The sequence below is a fragment of the Trichosurus vulpecula genome, chromosome 2, assembly GCF_011100635.1.
Source record: "Trichosurus vulpecula isolate mTriVul1 chromosome 2, mTriVul1.pri, whole genome shotgun sequence".
Classification (NCBI taxonomy): Eukaryota; Metazoa; Chordata; class Mammalia; order Diprotodontia; family Phalangeridae; genus Trichosurus; species Trichosurus vulpecula.
Genome location: NC_050574.1, coordinates 352,939,620 through 352,963,228, shown reverse-complemented (window position 1 = coordinate 352,963,228; position 23,609 = coordinate 352,939,620). Strand labels below are relative to the sequence as shown.

The 23,609-nt window shown below is 39.7% G+C and overlaps 1 protein-coding gene across 1 annotated transcript in view; it reads right to left on the bottom strand.

Moving 5' to 3' along the window:
- The window catches only part of MYH15 (myosin heavy chain 15), a 110,216-nt gene that overhangs the window by 26,749 nt on the left and 59,858 nt on the right, over positions 1 to 23,609 (bottom strand). The window contains 3 exon segments of the mRNA XM_036744129.1: positions 11,502 to 11,617; positions 15,227 to 15,351; positions 20,205 to 20,554. Coding sequence (XP_036600024.1) covers positions 11,502 to 11,617; positions 15,227 to 15,351; positions 20,205 to 20,554 — 591 coding nt within the window.

Below are 23,609 nucleotides of genomic sequence, written 5' to 3'. Positions count from 1 at the left end.
GCTCTGTCAATGATTAGACAACAGAGTAAAAACCCCAGAGTCCATTCAAATGCCAAGAGAAAAGAGAATGGAGAAGAAATTGTTCAAACTGTATTTCCTTTCCTTGTGAAATATAGTCGATGGTTTATTTTAACCATTGGAAGCCAAGGGAAGGGACTGTGTTCTTGCCTTTCTTTGTGTATCCCTAGGATTGTATCTCCAATGCCTGGTACGCAGTAAGAGCTTAATAAATGCTTGTTAACTAACTATATTAAAGTAGGACAGGAAAGAACACAACAAAGGATTAGTCAAGAAATCCAAAATCAGAGACGATTTTAGGAAACTCCAACATATGGTCTGAAACGTAGGTGGACCAGTCATGCACAAATGTCAACAACTAGATAGATAGCCTAAGTAATACAATGGGAACCCCAGGAGGTGAAAAGACCAGAGGAAGCCTTCTAGTACGCTGAGTAGGGCCTTTATGGAGCATCTATGAGAAAACATTGACAGAAATTATACAGGAGGAGAAGACATGGAGGGAACACTTGTGAATGGGTGGAGGGAGTTAACTGCTTGAATGAAATCACCAGTCCATAAGGGCATCATATCTGAGAGACTGAAGGATTTCTCTGCAATGACACAATCTGTGCAGCAATTTCATTTGCAAAGGATGAAAGCATCCTGTGAACTGCCCAGCGGTAAACCTTTGGAGGTGCACACTCTCCACTGGGCACTGCTCATTAGCAAGTTCTATGAATGGGACAGAGCTTAAGAAGGGCAAAAGGAGGTTTCATTTTCCTCTCAAAGAGTCCAGCAGCATAAACAGAAAAAAAAAGTATCAGGTGCTGGGTCAGAAAAAAAGATTACTAAGAACTTGAATTAGGACTGTTTAATTATTTTTAATAAAGTAAGCCCATTATGACCAAAGGCCTCTTTTATAAATAAACACAGGAGGAATTGAAGGATGAAGAGTGAATGGATATAGCTTATCCCCCAATGCATCCGAGTAGTGATAGGATGGAGGTCAAATGAGACGGAGGCCCCACTGTCTCTGACTACAGTCAAGGAGGCATCATGAAGAGAGTGTTTGTATTCAAGAAGAGCTGAGTTCAGATCTCACACCAGACATTTCTTAGCTGGGTGACCATAGGCAAGACACTAAACCTCTCTGAGCCTCAGTTTCCTCATCTGCAACATGAAGGGGGAATGATAGAATCTACCTCACAGGGTTGTTGCAGAGACTTAAAAGCACTTTACACACTTTACATAGACACGTCAACTTGTGATAAGCAGAGGTTAGAATCAGAATGTGGTGACATTGTGCAGATGCATTACTACTTTCTTAATCCATTGCACTGGGCACATATTTCTCTTTCATCTGCACTTCTTTTCTTTCAAATATTTCAATATTTCTTTCCGCAATCCTCCCCCACCTCCAATTCCTTTTCTTCCAAGTGTCAGACAGGGATAAGGAATAGGGGTGGGAGGACTGTGATACAGACAGATATAGGTGGGTGAACTTCACATGAATTCTAAAGCTCTTACGTTGGAAAAACAAAGTGCTGTTTTTAGAGCACCAGAACATTTCTCTCAAAGCTTCTTCCTTTAAGAGTCATTCATTTAAGAGCCTTGAGTCAAAATCCTCTATATGGGAATATATTCTACTCAAACTTTCCATTGTCAAGACAACAAATAGTCATGCTATACTTTTGTAACTATGTTCACTTCTAAGTTGAAAATGGAGAGATTTACTTTTTTTTTAAGTTTTATAAGAATCTACCAGCAGACAAGTGTTTCAGAAGCTATTCTTCATCAGTGTGAATATGTCCATGCCAATCAATACCTTATATATAGATTCAAGAAATCTTAAGAAATGTCCTTGAGGAAGCTGTCATTTCATAGGCAAATGACACACTCCATGGCCAGGACAGTTTGCTGGAAAGTCCCTCTACCTGCAGTATACCCACAACTAGAGGAGGGGAAAAAGATAAATGAAGATGTGGTCAAATCTAGCAGCAAATGAAAAAAAAATCTCCATTTCATCAAAATGAACACAATCATTTAACTGATCAAACATTAATTTAAAGCTAATTCATCCTAGCACTATTACATTTCTAGATCTGAAAAATATTGGTTTTATTATCTCTAATTTGTCTGATTTCATTTAAGGAAACTTTGTGAATCAATTAACTAATAAAGTCTGGTAGGAATCAAAGTGGTGGTTAAAGATGTTAAAGATGAATTCAACTCTTGTTGCTTAGCAATGGGATGAATGGAGTTATTCTCTGCCAAAAAAAGTATGAGACAACAGAGAAGGATTCCCAGTCAGAACTGGGCATCTTCATTTGGACCCACAATGCTTCTGTCATGTTCGCAGCTTTAGAGAAGTAGAAGAAAAACTTCCTGGAGAAGGATTACAAAGAGAAGAGGTGAAGGGGTAGTTATCAGTCAATCAGCCAATGGAAGCATCATTGGGATCTGTGGGCTATGCTAAGAATCTCAGTCTTTATTAGCATCTAACTCTCAGGATTGTTGTAAGGATAAAATGAAATCACATTTGTCAAATCAGCCAGTCAGTCAATAAACATTTATGAAGCACCTACTATGTGCCAGGTACTGTGCTAAGTGCTGGGAATACAAGTACAAAAAAAGCAAGATAGTGCCTACCCTCAAAGAGCTTATAATCCACTGGGGGAAGAAAACAAATGAAGAAAGCTGAAAAGTGGAGGGGGCTGGGTAAGGGTACCTAGCTCAAAGGCATGAGGAAAAAGTCCAAAGAAGTGAAGCTGGATGGAAATGAAGAGTTGCCTGGCCTGGAAATCCTCCTTAAGTCAAAGTTTGGGAGGGAGTTTTCTAATCTATTCTATTTAGAGGGGTCTCAGGGAGCATAGTACCAAGCACTTTGCAAATCTTAAAGCACTATATAAATATTAGCTATTTTTGTGGTGGTGGTTGTTTCAGGACATATCTAAAGTCTTCATAGAACAAAGGGATTTTTAAAAAAATCTACCTAATCTACTCTCCACTACATGACCCAGCATAGTAAGAGCTGTACAAGTTCTAGAAACTTGTGGAAAGCTAGAAAGTTCCTTTACCTGAAGTGTTTCCACAACTAGAAGGGACAAAATAAATGAAGATCGGGCCAAATCCGGCATCCAGTAAAAAAATAAAAGTAAAATCCATCATATCAAAATAAACACAATTATTTAACTGCTCAGACATTAAAGCTTAAACCAAATAAAAAAGTCAGAACCCATCTTTTTAACCAACTAGGCCCTACTAAATGCTATCCCTTTGGGCCCCTGTTATTAATATATCACACATAGTTCACAGTTCTCCACCAGAAATGCAATTTCTATGTTCCCTTGATTTGCTTTAGTTTAGTTTAGGGAAGATGTGACTGGTATTTGCAGAAGGCCCAGCATTCACTTAATTAACAAGGTAAGTCAACTACATTCATGTGTTAGTAGCTGGGGCTTCCTAGCAGATAAATTGTTGCTCTGTCTTCCGGTGGATGTCTAAGATTTAATTGATTGATCTCTAAGCAGACTGTCAAGACCACATCCTCTTTTCTGAGACTCACAGAGGTTCCTAGGCCAGCAACCAAACTTTTACTATTAGCAGTAACTTTATGTCAATGACAGTGATCATAAGACTTGAGGAAATCATATGTAGGAAAGACTGAAATTCTCTTGCTTAGGGTGTCAGAGAAGTGTCTCTACCTAAACACTTACTACCCAACCAGCTAGCCAACATTACCATCACCACTAGGTCTCCGGATGAGATAAATATAGAGGCAGCTGAAATTGAAATAGAAAATTGCCTCAGGATCACGGTCCTCAAATCACTGGCTTGAACAAACTATACCCCGGGGAACAGAAAGAACAGACATATGTGATTGTTTAACCACTATCTTTCATTTCTGAAAAATTGTGGTGAACAGGAGAAGTGATGCAGGATTGGAGATGGGCCAGAGTCATTCCAATTCTCTAAAGAGAGAAGAAGATAGAGTTTGCAAACTATAGGCCACAGAGCTTGACTTTAATTCCTGGAGAAATGAGAGAATATGTTATTGAAGGCATAGTTCATGACTACTTATGTAAAAAAGTAACAACAGCTCAGAAACAGGATGGTTTCATTAAGAATAGGTCATCCCCCCACCCCGCTTTTGGATAGGACTATTGGACTGGTAGATCAGGGAAATGCCACAGACATTGTCAAGTGCCTTACTAAAATATGTTTGTGTCCCATGATAGTCTCTTAGACAATACTGAAACAAGTGTTCTAGAGTAATGGTTATTAGGTATATTCAGTTGAATGGCCAGAGCAAATTATCCCTTAAATTGTCATGTAAGTAGTTCTATTTACATGTTGAATCACCCCTGTAGAACATTGGTCAAATCACTCCTTTAGAGGAAGGACTATATTTCATTTAATCATTGTATCCCAGAATCTAGCAGCTACCAGTAGGTATAGTTTTAGGTACTAGTAAGAGAAGTACCTAGTACATACTCAGTAATGCTGCTCCTATTGGATTAGACCCAAAGAGTCAAATACAATAACTGGTAGATGTCAATCTGAAGGAGGTGCTCTAGAGAAGTGCCCCAGACATATGTCCTTGGGTTTTTGCAGCACTTTCATCAATAACTTGGAGGAAGGAATAGGTAGCATGCTTATCAAGTCACTTAACCTCTCAACCTCAGTTTCCACATCTGTAAAATAGAGATGATAGGAGGGTTGTGATGATCAAATGAGATAATATAGATAAAGCCCTTTGCTTTAGCATTAGTTTGCATACAGATGTTATCTATCATTTTGATCAGATCTGTAGATGTTACAAGAGAGAGTTAACACGTTGGATGAAAGAATCAAGATCCAAGTTTGACCAATGGACTAAATCTAATGAGGCAAAATTTAGTAAGATAAATGTCTAGTGGCATCTCTTTTTTTTAACAAGTATGTGAATTTATACGTGTATGAAAAGGATCTAGGATCATGGTCGGCTGAAGGCTTGGCATGAGTCCAATGTATGAATTAGTGGGTAAGAAGGCTCACACAACCTTAGGGTGCATCAAGGGAAGAGTAGCATTAAGAACAAGGAAAGCGATGTATCTGTTGGACTGAACACATATAGAGTACTGTATTGTGGGTCCTGTGTTTTGGGAAGAACACTAGCAAGCTAGGACACACGCTCTCAGGATGCGGAAAGGACCAGACGTGCTGAGGATTGGTTCAAAGACCTATGTCATGAAGGAAAGAATGTAACATTCTGAGTAGTTGCATATTGATCTTGAATCCTGTTTCTACTGCTTTCTATCTGAGAGACCATGAGCCAGTCATTTTACTGCCCCAAATCTCAGTTTCTTCACCTCTAAAATGATGAGCTCAGTCTCAAGGAACCCAAAGATTGCTTCTTGCTCAAAGATCCTACAATCCTAAGAACTAGGCATGTTTAGTGTGGAGAAGAGAAGTTTTGGTGGGGGTAGATCATAATAGCTATATTCAAATATTTGAAAGTCTATCATTTGAACGAAATATTAGGCTTGTTCTATTTGACCTGGAACTAGGAGCAAATGGTGGAAGGTGTAGAGACTAAGAAAATCACACCCCTAGTCATCAGAATAGTTCAAAGGTGATAGATGGGTTGCTTCGGGAAGTAGTGGGTTCCCTAATACTGCATGGTTCCCTATCACTTCCAGCAAAGGCTGAATAATGGCCTCTTGTCAGAGATTATGTTGAGGGGATGACTACTCAGGTTTGGGTTGGATAGATATTTATGAAATCCATTTCTTCTTTTTCCTGATTTGATTTTATTTTTTTTAAACAACAGATTTGGGACATGAAAAGAAATTACTATGTGACATCTTCTTTAAAAAACCTGCCATGTTCCACAGAAACGGAATAAATAAATAAGATTTTTAAAGTTCAAAAGTTTATACACATACTTATAAAGATATAACTGAGTCAGAAGAAATTAAACAATTCTGAGAGGTCCATGAAGAAAGAGGTCTGGGTGAGGAAAAGCACTTCAACCTTAAGAATCTAGGCATCCTTAGGTATAGAAGTGGTCCAGAGGTGGGGAACCTGCAGCTTCGAGGCCACATGTGGCCCCCTAGGTTCTCAAGTGCGGCCCTTTGACTGAATCCAAACTTCACAGAACAAATCCCCTTAATAAAAGGATTTGTTCTGTAAAACTTGGACTCAGTCAAAAGGCTATACCCAAGGACCTAGAAGGTCACAAGTCTCCCCACCCCCCGCCAGACTGGTCATATATCACTTCTAGAAACCTCCAAGAAAGAGCTCCTTGTGGCCTATTGAGAGAAGTTCAAACTCTTAGCTTGTATTTGAGGTCCTCCAGAATCTGGCAACCTACTTTTCTGCCTTAACTCAATATAAACTATACTCCATATAAACTATACTTGGGCTTAACTGCATTACTTATCATTCTCTATATTCACATTCTATACTTTCCCACTTCTCCGCCTTTGCTCATGTTGTTCCCTATGCCCAGTATGCCTCTATAGCCTACCAATCTCCTGAATCAGAGCTGTCAGACACATGCTCCACAGGCTGCCCAGAACACACCCAAGTGTTGTCTGAATCAAAAATGTAAAACATAATTGGGAAATAACAAAATAAATAAAAATATGAGAAAACATAGGTAACATTACATTTTCAAACCAAGCTAATAGGCATCCTACAAGGATCCTTATGGACAGATCTGTGGCCCCTGTTTCTGCTCAAGTTTGATACCACTGTTCTAAGGGCTGGCACAAATGTCAACTCTCTCTCGAAGCCTTCACTGACTTCCCTAGTGCATGATCTTATCCCTTTCCCAGAACTTTTGTAGTCTTTCTTTACTCTCTCTTATGCATTTACATATTATTTTGTATTATAGTAAAGGAAAACGATATATGTCCAAATGAGAATAAGCTCCAGGAGGACAGGGATTTATCTTTGCATCTCTCCCACAATGCTCTACACACAAATGAATGTGGATTGAACCGAATTCCTGTGGATCTATTTACTACTAACCAGTTTTAGACATCCTGTCTTGTTTTACCCTCGGAGGCTGGTTTCTTTGATTTTAATGCTTATCCGCCTCTCCCATTTTGGGGATCCAGCCCAGTCCTCTCAGGTCCCTCCTATTCATGACCTATCATGATTTAGGAGCTATCACATACTCGTACACAATAGCATAAACTTTGCCATTCTGGCGTTCCAGGAACAGAGCCATGTGGCCACTGCCCACAACCACACAGAGTGGAGATGGGCTATGGAGACATTCTAATGTCTGTTCTGAATGTATCTATTATTATAGTTGCTATGAATAATTGAGTAAAGCTCAGCCACCATTCTCCTGCCTCCCCTTTGTTCAGTTCTTCATTTCTCATGCCTAGCCTTTGGTACTTTCTTCTCCGAACTGTTAGATAGCTGTTTAGATCTACTGCTTCCTTCGAACTAAGATTATAATAACTGGCAAATTGCTCCATACCACTCACATGTGCCTGATGAGATACAGCCTCTCTGAGGATTCATTTTTCCTTGGCTGAGTTTATTTATAGGTATTCATTTGACACTACCTGAAATCATTTTATTTAACTGCACAAGAAGGCATTTATTTTCCTCCTCCTCAAAGTAGGACAACTCTCGAGTCCTAGTATTTCTGCCTTTCATCAAGAAAGTCCATTTGGACGATGACATAGGGCCTTAGAAGGAGAAATGAATCATTCACTACAGTTCATTGTTTAGGCTCGAGTTTTCATATACTAGGGCATAGGTAACCTGAAGCATGAGATACTGCTGAATTTTCGACATCCTCATTAAAAACTTGACCCAAGTAGGAGTTTCATCCGACAATGGGCCGTAGAAATGAGCCAATTACAGAATATATTTGAATGGTTTTGAATTTTTTATAAAAAGTGTTTTTTTCCTTTTTATTTTTTAAACTATTTTCCAAACCTATGAGGAGCAACTATCTGACAGCTGAATGGTAGACTTGAATTTCTTTCTTCTCTTGCCCACGGAAGAGAGAATTTAGGAGCTATCAATTGAGAGAAAGATGGAAGGCATACATGTGTATTCCTTAGGTATGTTTGTATACCATGAGCCCAAGTAACCCAGGAATATCAGTATCTTTGTCCTTGGGCTGCCTTCACTGCTTCCAGCTCAGCCCCTGAAAGCCGTCATCCAAGAGAGTAAGGCCTGTGGAGAAGAGGCTCAGTATTCCTACCCCCAGGACCATCTGCTGAGCAATGAAGTAGTCAGGCCAGTCTAGCTGGAGATATGAAACACCACAAGGGAGAAAAGGAGCTGGCATGTGCCAGGAGGGTCAAGCCTTCTCAACCACCATCTCATTTCAGACCCTGAGAGCCTGAGAAGAGAAATGCCTCCCAGATCATCTATCCTGCCTTTGTGAAAAAGGGGCTTACTGTGTCCACCGTCACCACCACCGCCAAGTGGAGATCAACCACTACAAACTGGAAGCTAAGGCCAAAAGTCTAGGGGACAGCAGTGCCCCTTTGACCACCAGGCCCTACTCCCCACCCTTGCTCTCAAAACGGTGGTCCTTAGAGGAAACGCTTGTGAAAATGCAACCTGGCAACTGTCTTTGCAGGTGCTGCAGCCCAAACTACTGAAAACAAAGAAGAGAAAGTTCTTACTGCCAAAGTCCTTTGCCCTGTCAAATGATTCAACAGCAGGAGCCAATCTAGTTTTTATTAATGGAAATACCATTAATGCCATTAAAGAAAATACATTACCACCTTTTTTGCCACTACATCATAAGGACCAAAGGGACCTTTTCATTGGCCTTGGGGCTGAAACCACCTATGCATAACAACAACAGCAGTTAACATTTATGTACTGCTTATTATATGTAAGCCACTGTGCTAAGTACTTTATAATTATTTTTTCTTATAATTTTTTAAAATTTTCTTATAATTTCTCATAATTACTTTATAATTACTGTTTCATTTGATCCTCATCAAAGCTCTGGGAGGTAGGCACTGTTACTATCTCCATTTTACAAATGAGGAAAGTAAGGTCAACAGAGGTTAAGTGACTTGACCAAGGTCACACAGCTAGGTAGTGTATTCCTTAAGAATAGGGGCTGACTTGCTTTTCTATTTACATATCTGGCGCTTAGCCCAGTGCTTGGCACATAGTAAACATTTAATAAATGTCCTTTGATCTGTTCCTTCAAATCAGATAGAAAAGATAATCACAAATTCCCTGTGTTTCTAATAGTACCTTTCATCTATAAAGTTTGAAAGGCTTTGTAAACAGATTCACTGATCTTTGTTACCCCCTTCAGAGACAGGCAAAGGGCTCCTTTTTATCGTCTTCATTTAATTGAGGGACTGAGAAATGGCATATTAAACATCCTCAGCGTGTGATGGGTGGCATTAAGGGATGTGGATTCTCCCCTTGGTTAAGTTTTTAAATTCATTGTCCTGACTACTTAACTAATACTGCTTCAACAGAGATTCAAGAAGCCACTTAAATTTCTGTCTTCACACCAATGCAAGCAGATGCTGTAAAGCAGGCAATGAGTCCCTGGGGAACAGCAGTATGTAGGGTAAGTAAAAGTCTTACTGTGCCACAACTGAATCCTAGAAGATGGTGGGGGAGGGGCAGGAAAGACTCCTCTTTCTTACTTTAAAGTTGGTGTCAGTCAGCTAATATTTACTGCAGTGATTCTCCAAAATAAATAAATAAGCGAAAAAAATATTTTTTTGCTCCCATAAGGAATCATCACAATGGAAATGTTTAAAGTGAACATCACCACAGAAGAACTGGGAAACATACATTAGTCTATTAGTTGACACAAGTATGTGTTAAGTACCTAGTACAGGAATGGGGAACCTGCAGCCTCGAGGCCACATATGGCCTTCTAGGTCCTCGGGTGCAGCCTCTTGACTGAGTCCAAGTTTTACAGAACAAATCTTTTTATTGTGGGGATTTGTTCTGTGAAGTTTGGATCCAGTCAAAGGACTGCAGTTGAGGACCTAGAGGGACACATGTGGCCTCAAGGCAGCAGGTTCCCCTCTCCTAGCCTAGCATGTGCCAAGCACTGGGGATACAAAAAGAGGCAAATGACAGTAGCTGCCCTTAATGAGCTCACAATCTGATGAGAGAGACAATATGCAAACAAGCTATATATAGAATAAATAGGAAATGATCCGAGGAAAGGCAACAGAATTAAGAGGGATTGGGAAAGGCTTCCTGTTGAAGGTGGGATTTTAGCTGGGCCTTGAAAGAAGCCAAGGAATCAAAGAGTCAAAGAGGAGGAGGGAGAACATTTCAAGGATGGTGGAGAGCCACAAAAAAATGCCCAGAGCCCAGAGAAGGAGTGTGACTTCTCTTCAACAAAGTACGCCATTTGTTCAGTTCTTTATAAGTTCAAGTTTAACAAAATAAGCATCAAATTTGTATCATGTATTATACTAGTACTACACAACATAATGAGGATAATGACATACCTGCAATATACAATATACTTCTGTATCAGGCAAGTTTTGTTTATTTCATGAATACTATATGTACCATATTATGTATGTTGGATAAACAAATTTTATATTAGGCCAAATTGTTTATAATGTTTAAAATCTGGACTATCCAAATTTCACAGAATATCTAGTGGCACACTGCTGGTGCTATAGCACCCCCTTCAAGAATCATTGATTTATTAAACATCTGCTATAGGTAAAGGAATGCTGCGTGCCTTGTGAATAGCTTTCAAGGAAATTGCAGACATGGTCAGTCCCCTACAATCTCAAGGTGGGAAGAGGCCAACACATGAAAAGAAGTGCATCCTCCCACCACCACTACCAACGGCACCCTCCCCCCAAAAAGAAGACTATATGGAAGACTACATACAAAACAGACATTCAAGCTAGTAGCAGTGACTCAGAGCCAGCTATTTCTCTCTCTCTCTCTCTCTGTTTCTCTCTGTCTCTCCTGGTTTCTCTCTAACTCTCTCTGTCTCTGTCTCTCTCCCTCTTCTCCCCCTCTTTCTTGTCATTTCCATCTCTCTCCCCCTCTCCTTTCTCTTCTCTCTCTCCCTACCCCCTCCCCCTTTTCCTCTCCCTTCCCTCCTTCTCCTCCTCCTCCTCCTCCCCCTCTCCTCTCTTGTCTCTCTGTCTGTCTCTCTCTGTCTCTGTCTCTCTGCCTCTGTCTGTCTCTCCCCCCTCCTTTCCCTCTCCCTCCCCTTCCTCCTTCCTCCCTTCCTCCTCCCATCCCCCTTCCCCTCTCCTCCCCACTCCTCCCTCTCTCTCTCTCATCTACACACACACACACACACACACACACACACACACACACACACACTCATTCCAGGAAAGGAAGACAACTGAGATGATTCTTTGGACAGTCAGAGATTCTGGGTTAGTATATTCAATGATATGCTAAATGAAAGTAAGGAGAGCAGTGTGACTATAAAGACATAATGAGTTCAGTTTGGTTAAAGCTAATGAAGGAAATGCATAATGACTACTTGTTATATCAGTCTTAAATACCTCAAGTTTTCAATTTCTTCTTCTTTCTCTACAAGTTTCCTTTCAAGTTCTACTTTAGCCTCCAAGACCTCAAATTGAAAATGAAGGATTTTGCTCTCTTCGCGTTCCAGGACTCCCTGAAATCAAATACACCAAACTGAATCTGTTTTTAGGCAATCAAATTTAGAAATTTATTTCGTTTGTTTTGATGAAAGATCTATGTCATTGATCAGTCAATGAACCAACATTTATTAAATACTTACTGTATCTCCAAAACTGTGATAGGTGCTAAGAATATGAGTACAGATAAGGGATGGTCCTCACTCTCATAAAGTTTACATTTTACTTAAGAATACAGTGGTTTGAGAACAAAGGACTCTTTGGAGTTCCTACAGGAAAAAAATGGTGGGTTTTAACTAACCTTTTCCAGGGATTGGAGCAAGATCAGAGGTAATCTAGCAGTCCGGTCTACACTGTAACCTTTGACGTCCATTCTCAGTGTGTCATTCTAGCTGCTATTCAACAATTAAACTTTTTAAGGTATTTAAAAATAGGATATAGAAAAAATAGTCAGAGTAGAGACTTAAAGCTTGGATTTCGTTGAGAAATCCAACAGTAGGAAATTCCTAGGACTAGATGATATATACATGAAAGGTAAAACCTAAACATAAAACCACTGAGAAGTTCATGAAGCTATTCAATAGATTCTTGGAAATGTCAGAAGCAAGATTATGAAGTCACTAATGTATTGCTTGACTGAGGGAGGGAGATAGTATAATGCAGTAGAAAAAGTTTTGAATTAGGGAGTCCGGAGTTTTAAAATTCTCTGCTCTGCTACTAACTAGTAGTATGACCTTGGCCAAGACCCTTCACTTTAATAGGTCTCTATTTTCTCATTAAACACAATGGGGTTGATCTCATTAGTCCCTTCCAATGCCAAAACTGTTATTTTTAAGACCAGGATGCGTCTCAAAATAGTAATGTAGATTTTGCTATGTGGTGAGCACTGGTGGATATTTTAAAAATAGACAGAGGGAAGATACTGGGAATTTTAGTCATGCTCACCTCCTACCACCCTGATTTTTAATCTCTCCCCTCAATCAAAGGGAAACAAGCTAAAAAAACCCAACATTAGATGGCTGTTTCCTCAGAGTGAGCCCATGTAGCTCCTGCAGGGGAAACTATATAACCTCTAACCCTGCAGAATTCACTGAAAAAATGTTTAATAAAAGAGCTAGAGAAGGTGACCTAGGATAACAATTTAGTTTGGGTTTTTCAGAATGTTTCTGATAAGGTTTCTCATAAAGGTTTGCCCACAAAAAGAAATAAGCCAGTTGTACAAATTGATGGAGCCCATGTTGATTAAGCTTTCATGAATATGGCCAAAGTGGGAATCAAATACATGTGGGCAGAGAATAATGCCATCTAGTGGTAACAAATAATTCAAGGAATACAGCTTTAGCAAGAGCCATGGGCTAGACAGCTTTCTAGGATAATAAATAGAAAACAGCCTATGTGAGGGGATCTGATACCTCTCACCCAAACTCTCCCTTTACACCAATCATAGTGTATGAAATTTCCACCATTTTCTATATATTCCTTTATGTTGGATCAAAGTATTTCCTCTAGAAACCCTCTTTCCCAATGCAAATGTCTTACCTTAGAATAAATAAAATTATCTTCATAGTTCCTCCTCTTCCAGGATCAAACTCCTCTAAGTAGATTATAACCTTCTCTTTTTTGTAGGGAGAGAAAGAGAGGCAATCGGGCTTAAGTGACTTGCCCATGGCCACTAGTAAGCGTCAAGTGTCTGAAGTCACATTTGAGCTCAGGTCCTCCTGACTCCAGGGCCAGTGCTCTATTCACAGCATCACCTAGCTGCCCCAGAGTATAACCTTCTTAAAAGAAGGCACTGCCTCTTACTTGTCTTCTTATTTTTCCTTCAGCCTAATACCATTTTATTAAGGATTGTCCTTCCTATTATCAGATGTGCTCTACTAGTAATCTGGAGCCATCTCCAGTCATCCTGATCTATATCTTGCCACTGGACCCAGACGGCTCCAGAGGAGAGAGTGAGGCTGGTACCTTTGCACGGTCCTCCCTCACTTGAATCCAATTCACTTGCAAGTCATGGCATTGCCTTCCTGATGTCATGGTCCTCTTCGAGAAGGAAGGACAAACGACAACTAGTAATCCAAAGGACCTCAAGAAATGTTTGTAGATGAAAGGAAAACAAGACTATCTAATGATTCTGCTTATCTGTAAAGTGGCCCAATGGAGTTCAAGCTCTTTTAAGGAAGGAACCATAATTTCTTCATTTTTGTGTCTCTGCCAATGCCTAACACAGTAACTACATTGTGTGTCGACAACACTAAATACATGTTTCTTGAATGAATTCTCTATCCACAGACTTAATAAGTGAAACGCCTTTCTCAGGCAGGGATCTTTAATAATTTTAAAGGTGAGGACCTCTGGAACAATCATCCTCAGTCTAGGACACGCTTTTTGGTGGATTGTTTCCTTTTGTCATATTCTCAAATGGACTGTGTGGCACCATTTAAAATGCATCTACTCCTTAGACACACATATTTTAAATTGTCTAGGTACTTTTTTCAAAGGGCAAGATAGAATGAACAACTTAATGGAAAAGAAACCTGTTAACAATGCAATGAACATATCTAGTAAATACTTATTCCATCTTTCTCACATAGACCGAGAAGAGCACTTTAATCCCCAGCTAATATCCAAGGGCAAAGAGAAGTGCAGAGGGAAGGAAGAGACTTTCTTTTCATGAGATCTGAGTCAAGAAATAATAAAGAAGGTGACATGGCTCAGGGGAAGAAAATATCCTTACTATTCAGAAGGCCTGAATTTGACAACTAATATCATAGTATGGCAGATAAAGTGCTATACTAACTCCGGAAGGCTTGGCTTCAAATCTCTTCTCCAAAATGAAGAAAACACTCCCTTTGTCACCCCCCTTAGACTGTTGTTATGAAACACATGTGAAATACTATATGACATCCTTTATAAACTATAAAGTATACATTACATTACATAAAATTCCTTGTCAACTGTAAAATGCTATATGTTAGCCATTAGCGAATATTTAATTCCCATACTAGTAACTGACATTTAAATTGCATTTTGCATTTTCCAAAGGGTTTTACATTCTACTTTCTTGCTGTTCAGTTGTGTCCCCAGGGACCACAGTATGTTAGGCTCTTCTATCCTCCACTATCCCTCAAAGCCTGTACAAGCTCATGTTTATTACTTCCATGACATTATCTGTTCGCTTCATTCCCTGCTGTCCCTTTCTCCTTTTGCCTCCAATTTTTCCCATCATCGGGCTCTTTTCTAATGAGTCCGCTCTGCCTTAGAGGGTTGACGTGAAAGTCAAATCTCATATTGTATGAAACAGCCTTTGGAAACTATAAAAGGTGATATATCAGCAATTTTAAATTAATATTAGTAAATAATAATAAATAGCACCAGTGTTTATGTAGCATTTCACAGTTTACAAAGTGTTAGATAAAAATTAGCAATAATAATTGACTGGTGCAGATAAGTACCTGATGACTACGTCTGAGGGAACCTCACATTAGATCAAGAACTCAAAGAGGTAGAGACACACATCACAGGAGCTGTCTTACTCAGCACCATTGTTCTTGGTGCCAGCAGGAGAGACCTGCTTGGTTGTGTGTACCAGGGAAATGCAAACCTTCAGCTCTTGCCAGGGATAATACCTCAGCTTTTTCCAGGGCCACCTGGGCCTCTGATTTCTCCTGTTCGGCCAATCTCTTGACCTTTTCCATCTCACACAGGTTCTTGTTTCCTTCCCTAATCTGGTCTGTCAGTTCAGAGATTTCTTCTAAAAAGATAGAAAGAAGAAAAACCATGTTAGTGATGGGTACCAGCTTCAGTTTCATTAAGACAGACACAGCACTGATATACAGTGACATTTGTAACACTAATTTCCCCTCCCTTTCCACCTTCCCCCTCCCCCTTTCCTTTTCAGTGGTGCCTATCCAGACAGGCTGGACTAAAGCCAGAGAATATGCATCTTCTAAGATGCTCTCATCAGCTCCTCTGCTCTCCTATTATGAAGATTCAACAGCCACAGAGTGCACAGCTACTGCAAGCACATAAAGGATGTGGATTTAGGCAGATTTGTTCTTTGCCTGCATCCAGGCATAAACCCAGATAAGCTAGAGATGCTCAAGATAGGAGGAGAGTAGGAAACAGCCCCTCTAAATTTAAAGTACATGAGCCTGTGTTGCTAGCATTCTCCTGAACGTAAAGGGGAAGAATCAAGCCTTCAGCATGGTGATGCAGCCAGCACTGTTGGAAATTCAGCTGCCTGATACCATTACCCTCATCTTGCCTCATCGTAAAATCTCAAGTACATAAAAGATATATTGTGAGCCAGGGGGCATCAGAAAGATAATGTGACTTTGGAAGTAGATAATTAGCCACAGGCTGCGGGGCTCTGAGGTCTAATACCAGCTGTGCCCTTCTGACCTGTGCTTGGTGACTCTGTGTCCATCACTTAAATTGTTAGTGCCCAAGTTTCATTCTTTTGTGAAATACAAATGATGAAAATGCTGAATTCCCTCATAAGGGCTAAGGCAAAGAAGAGTCTATAACCTTAAAGAGGTTGCAAAATCCTTTATAAGTGCAATTTAAATGTCCAGTAATTAGTAGCCTTAACTGGGGTCACATACTCTGATATGCATTCTCTCTAAAACAGAGTTGACTATGATTGACAGATTGGGGACAAACTCTGACCTGGACAATTTGCAGCTTCTACTCCTAAACCTACTGTACCCCACCCTGCAAGGGAGCTATGATCTCATTATCATGAAGTCTTTTGACTAGAAGAGAGCACAACTCATCCGAGCCCTCTTTGTCGTCCCGTGTCTTGTATGTATTTTTCTGTAAGGTAGCTAGGTGGCATAATTTATAGAGACCTGGACTTGGGAATCAGAAAGACCTGAATTCAAATCCTTCTTCAGGTATTTATTAACTATGTGATCCTGGGCAAGTGACTCAGTCCCCCTGAGATGAGTGTTTCCTCATCTGATAAATGAAGATAATAACCTCCCTCAAAAGGTTGTTGTAAGGATCAAATGCGATAGTGTATATAAAGGGGGTTGCAAAACTTTAAAGTGCTATATAAAAGCGAGCTATTATCATCATTAAGTCCTCCATAGGCAGTTTATTCAACATGCTGGAGGTCTTTCTCAGGTTCTTTTAAACATTACGTGGATTCCAGCGCAACATTTGGCCTGTCTATCCATCCTTTACCCTCACAACTTGACCGGTTTATGGCCTTGTCTAGTCACATATGGGCTGAGGTCATCTGCAGTGACTGTCCAAAATGTATATAAAGATGTACTAACTCAGTGGGTTATCTATGTAGTTTGCATATTTTGGTAATACAAGTTTTTTATTCCACTCTATTTTTCAGTGTGGATGGCTAGGCTGCTATCAAGTGACCATGGATCTCATTGAAGGAGCCCTTTAGTGTTCAAGGGCTCATTGAAATCAGCACATTATCATCTACTACTACCAGGAACATCTGGAGAACCTTGCCATACATAGGGAATTCCTCTTTGATTTGGACCTTGCACAACCCATCTACCATTTCCCTGGCAAATACCAATGGTGAGCTTATAACTCCTCCATTTTATGTCTCTCCTGACAAAGATAATCACTTAACAATCCTCTATCTTGGTAGCAGGCACTTTGAAGAGAACTAGAAGACTGATTTTGTTCTACGAAGTCAAAAGTGCATTTTTTTATCATCAACAAACCACAGACAGAACAGGATCTTAAAAATCTCTACAATTGAATAGCCATTTCTGCTGTAGAAAATCATTTAGAAGGTTTGTTTATTTCCTTATCATAGTTTCACTAATGATATCTTCAAATATTTGTTTTAAATGCTCTTAGGCCCCTTACAAGATCACAAAGCATATGGCTTCCAGGCATTTTACTCAAATGTCTTTTGGCTAGAAAGAAAAGTTTCAGCTAACTCGCTCATACCTAGCACTCTGGGCATACTCTTCCCTTGAGGATACTATAAGGAATTCAGAAATTCACTACTCAGGTATAGATTCCAAACAGACTCACTCATCATGATCCCTCTTATACTTGTATCAATGTATGGAGGTTAAGGTGGGGAGGAGGTAGCAGGGCATAGAACACTGCCCAAACTCCTTCCTGTTTCCATTCACACTGAGGCACTATGTATTCATTGAGGTTGGAAATCCAAGCATTCTAGTCTTAATGAGTGGAGGTTTTCATGCTCTCTACCATAAATATACTCTCCTTCCCCTTTCTCCACACTCATGCACAAACTACTAGGGTTATCATTTCTTAATACTCTTTCATATATGACAAACTAACCCTTAGTCAAGCTGCTGTTCTCACACCATTGGTGATGGACTAAACTCTGGCAGTTCTAACTGTACCTCACTAACTCTCAGTTCACCTCCTTCCACCATACACCCATAGGCTAGCTTCTACCATGACATTTAGTAAACACCATCATTTTGGTGGTTTTAAATAGGCACAAGTCATAACTGACAGCTTTGGGCAGCTGTCAGACCCTGTTGCCTTCCAGACACAGGCCAATCCTATTTTGCCAGGATTCTCACACACCAACAAATTAGAAACTTCTAACATATGCCCTTTTCCCTGTCACCCATGGCAATTTCTGGTGACAAGAAGGACATAGCTGGAAAGTTTCAAGATTGAAATTCTGCAATGCCTGACCACCCCTCCCTTCCCTGCCTTCCACGATTTGTTGACAAGATTTTCTATCAGAATCCCCACATATATACTTCATGTTTAGTAAATGCTTCCCAGACTCCAGCTGTTTTCCAAACCTCAGGCCAGAAGTGGAATACTTTTGGACCACAAAAATGTCGAGAAGCCTTCTCTAAAATGCTAGAAACTATGCAGAGACTCCATTTCCAGATAGGCTAGATGAGTAGAAAAGTCACATCTTCATTTCTTTCAAGTATTCTTATATACTTTTTCATTTGAGATCTCCCACACAATCTTTTTCTCAGAATCTCAGGAATTGAAGGGACCAAAGAAACAATCTAGTCCAACCTACACTTATTTAGGAATTGAAATTGCAACACCCACAAGGAATGGTTATCCACTTTTAGCCTGAATATCTGTAGCAAGGAAAACACTGGTTCCTGGAGCTGCCCATTTCTCTATGGGCTAGTAGTGGTTAGGAATATCTTTCCCCACTTCAAATCTAAATTTGCTTCTCTATAACTTCTACCCATTGTTCTGAGTTCTCAGGTCAAACAGAAAAAGTTGAATCCCCTTTTAAAAGTGACAACCTTTTAAATATTTGAAGACAGATTTCATAACCCTGCTAAGTCTTTATTATTATTGTCATCATTAGAGGGAGACTGGGTCTTTCTATCTTGCCCAGGCTGGAAGTATAGTGGACATTCATGAGACTAACTCTAATAATGATCAGTATGAAAACTTTAACTGCTTCATTTTTTTCTGACCTGGGCTGGTTCACCCCTCCTTAGGCAGCCTAAAGGTCTTCTACTCCTGGGGGATTCACTATATTGGTGCCAATATTAGTGTAGAAACCTGATTGGCTTTAGACTTATTGTAGCTCAGAACTCCTGAACCTAAGCAATCCACCAGACTCAGAGTCCCTAGGATCAGGGACTACAGATATATGCCTATGTGCCTAGCTAAGTCTTTTCTTCTTCAGGTTAAATATCTCTAGTTCCTTCATCTGATTTTCCTATAGCATGATGTTGAGGTTCCCCTGTCATCTGGATTGACCTCCTCTAGATGCTCCCGAGCTTATCAATGTGGTCTCCTAAAATATGGTTCCCCGCTTTTTTCTTTTCTCTCTCTCTTAAAAAATTTACATGATAACCTTATTATATATTTAAAAGGAATAGCAAGAGATTTGCAGTTTCATGTGCAATCATTTTGTATTATAATGTGTTATGGAAATGCTTGTTTTATTCCATAAATTAAAAATAAAATAAAAACTAGATTCACAAACTCAAAAAAAATTAAAATGGGGTGTCCAGAACTGAGAAAATATCCTATATGTGATTTGATGACATCAGAGTAGTGTAAGACCACAACCTTCCACGTTCTGAGCATCACTGACTTCACATAACATTAACCTTTTTTGGCTGTCCTGTCATATAGTGGTCATAGATTTAAAGCTGGAACGGACATTAGCAGCCATCTAGTCCAGCATCATTTTTATATATGGTGAAGCCGAGGTCCAGAGAGGTTAAATGATTTGCCCATGGTCACACAGGTAATAAGCCACAGTGTTAGGTTTCAAATTCAGACCCTGTGATCCTAGGTATCATTTTAACTACACGATACTCCTATTGAATATTCATTCCATTAAGTACCACTCCTCCTGAGACATTTTCCCATGAGCCTTCATCTTGCCATCCATCCCTCATACTATATCTATGAAGTTGGATTTTTTTTTAAATCAAGTTGTAGGAAGACTTCCCATTTATCTCTATTACATTATATCACCTTCTATTTGACCCAGCGTTCTAGCCTATTGAGATCACTTTGGTCCACAACAACCAGTTAGCTCTTCAGGGCTTGAAGTAGCTACACAAAGAGCTAGACAAATATAAGGCATAGTCATAGTTACAATAAAGACTTTCTCGAAGGTCTGTGGTCTGCCCAGCATACCATGGAGGTTCCTGTTTTCTCTTTTCAGAGCCTCCTGGTTCACTGTAATCTCTTCATAAGCTTGCTTGAGCTTAAACAGCTCTTCGCTAATGCTTTTTGCCTCCATCTCAGAGGCTTCAAGCTCGGCTTGAGAGTTATCATACTTCTGTTTCCAGTTAGTAAGGACTTTGTCAAAGTGTCTCTGCTTCTCATCGAGGAATGCTGCCGTAAAATGGACCTTCTCCAGGTCAGACACAATGTCTTCCAGCCCCAACCGAAGTTGCTGCTTTGTCTTCTCAAAGGAGGTGCTTTTGGCATTGGCTTCCTGGATGGCCTCTCTAGCCGCCCGAAGGCAAAGTGCTATCCTGTTCCTAAGGAGAAGAAAGAGACGATAAAAGAAGCCCTATTAAGAGTACCCATCCAACTTTATCTTTGAATCAATACAGTAAATACTTAACAAGGGGGACCAGACATACGATTTTATATATTTATATATGTATATGTGTATATACATCAATGGATAGATAGACAGACAGACAGATAGATAGATAGATAGAATGGAAGGTTGTAGTCCCATACTACTCTGATGTCATCCGAACATATCTGGAATATTGTGTCAGCTTGGGGGGATATATATCTATATATATCTATATCTATCTATCTATATATATATATATATATATATATATCTATATATATATACACATACACATATATACACACACATGCATGTATGTGTATATGTGTGCATATGTATATATACACATATGTGTAAAATAAAATGTGTTTATATGCATACATGCATGTAGATATGTGTACACATAATATAAACCATGTAAATATATGTATATATACAAATATACACTCATATTTAAGTGATATTTAGTATTACTACTAGTATGCTTGTATGCTATTTACATCATATATATACACGTATGTGTGTAAATGTACACACGTATGTTTCAGTTATATTTAGTATTACTACCAGTATACTATGCTTAACACACACACATATAAATGTGTATATGTGTGGATGTTGTTATTTAGTCATTTCTCGGTCACATCTGACTCATCATGACCCCACTTGGGGTTTTCTGGGCAAAGGTACTAGAGTGCTTTGTCATTTCCTTCTCTGGCCCATTTGACAGATGAGGAAACTGAGGCAAACAGGGGTAAGTGACATGTCCAGAGTCATACAGCTAGTAAGTGTCTGAGGCCAGATTTTAATTCAGAAAGACAGAGTCCAAGGACAGCACTCTATCCACTGTGCCACCCAGTTGCCACCAGGCAATGCTTTTAGGACATCTCATGTAGAGAAGGCATCCATACAACACGTCCGAGGTAGAACTCGTTATCTTTCCCCCCAGATACACCCTTTTCCAAACTTCCATTTTACCGTTGAGGGCATCACCATCTTCTCAGTCACCTTGGCTCATACCTCAGTGTCATCTTCAGCTTCTTCCTCTTACTCATTATACCTATCCATACCCAAATCTTGTTACTTCTTTCTCTTGAACATCTCTTGAATACATTCTCTCCTCTCCTCTTACATGGCCACAACCCTGGTTAAATCTCTCTTCATCTCCGTCCTGGACTATCATCCCTGCCTTGTCACTCCATCCTCCACTTAACTGCCAAGATTATTGTCTAAAGTTTGGGTCTGACCATGTCCCTCCACGGCTCAGTGAACTTCATTGGCTCCCTATTGCCTCCAGGATCAAATAAAAGTCCTCTGTTGGGTATTTAAGCTCTTCATAAGCTGGTTCCTTCTTGCTTTTCCAATCTTCTTACATTTTACTCCGCTCTACTCAATCTCCCGTCCTCCTCATGCTTTTGCACCAGTTGTTCCCCCACTCCTGAAATTATTTGCCCCCTAAACTCCACCTCTCAGTGTCCTCTTCTTTCAAGACTCAACTTAAATCTTATCTTCTCCTGAAGACCTTACCTCAGACATTGATTCTTATGATCCTGGGCAAGTCATTTCACCTCTTAACTTCATCTTTAAAATTAGGGGGTTGGATTTGATGACAACTAAGCTCCCTTTCATCTCTAAATATATGGAGGAGAGGGCAGAGGATAAGCATTTATATACTACCTACTGTGTACCAGGCACTGTTCTAAGTGCTTTTACAAATACAATCTCATTTGATCCTCACAACAACCCTGGGAGATAGGTACTATTATTATATCCATTTTACAGTTGAGGAAACTGAGGCAAAAAGAGAATACGTGACATATAGCTAATAAGTATCTGAGGCTAGATTTGAACTCAAGCCTTCCTGACTCCAAGACAACTGCTACTGCAATATGGCAATAAATATTATATATTAATATAATGATACTATATACTATTATAATATATATTTGTATATTATTTATAGCATTGTATAATGTAATATGTTTACATATTATATGATAAAATTGTATTATATATTAGACAACATTATTTATTACTCCTGCATATTGTGCAATGTGTAATAATTTTCCATAAGTATATAATATTATATACTGTGACAATACATGATAAGATATGACCCTATGATTTCAATAAATAATGTCTCACAAAACAGTAATGAGACCTGAAGAAGAAGGAAAGAGTAGGTAGACAACTTAGCTTGAGACAGAAGGAAACATAGCTGAAGAGCATTTATCGGCAAAATTAGAAAAAGGACAACAAGTAGAAATGAAATCTCTAATCCCACCAAGATGTCTGCACTGGCTAGGGCCTTTCACAACCTGGCTGTGACCTATCATTCCATCCTTATCATGCTTTACTTCCCTTCACCCCCACCATGGTCTGGCCATTCTGGCCTCCTTATTGTTATATGGCCCTTTTCCCTGCCTGGATGCCTTTGCATTGGTCACACTGACGCCTGCAATCACTTTCTCCTCACCTCAAAATCCCTGGCTTCCTTCAAAGCTCAGCTTCCAATGATGCCTTCTTTCTGAAGCCTTTTCTGATTTCTTTGGCCCCAACTTGACCAGCTGCCAGTGCCTTCTCTCCCAAATTGCCTTCAATCAATGTTGCAGATATTCCGTAGACATCTCTATATGTGCATGTCCTCTTCCCTCACTACACTCTAAGCTCCTTAAATCAAAGACTATATCACTTTTGTCTTTCTATCTCAGCACGTAGCATAATACCTGGCACACAGTAGGTGCTTAATAAGTGCTGGTTGATTGATGGGCTTGATATCATGGATTATAGTAGAACCACCATATATGGATTTTAATAATTCAGCCATATAAGGAGAATGGAAATGGCATTCATAAAAATGAAGTTGGAAAAAAAATTGATTGGACCATATCTAGCAAGTGGCCACCCAACCTTAGCTTAAAGCACATCACTGAGGTGGGAAGGGAATCCACCCCCCCCCCAAAGTGACCATGCAACTTTTAGATAGCTCTCATTGTTAGGAAGTTTGT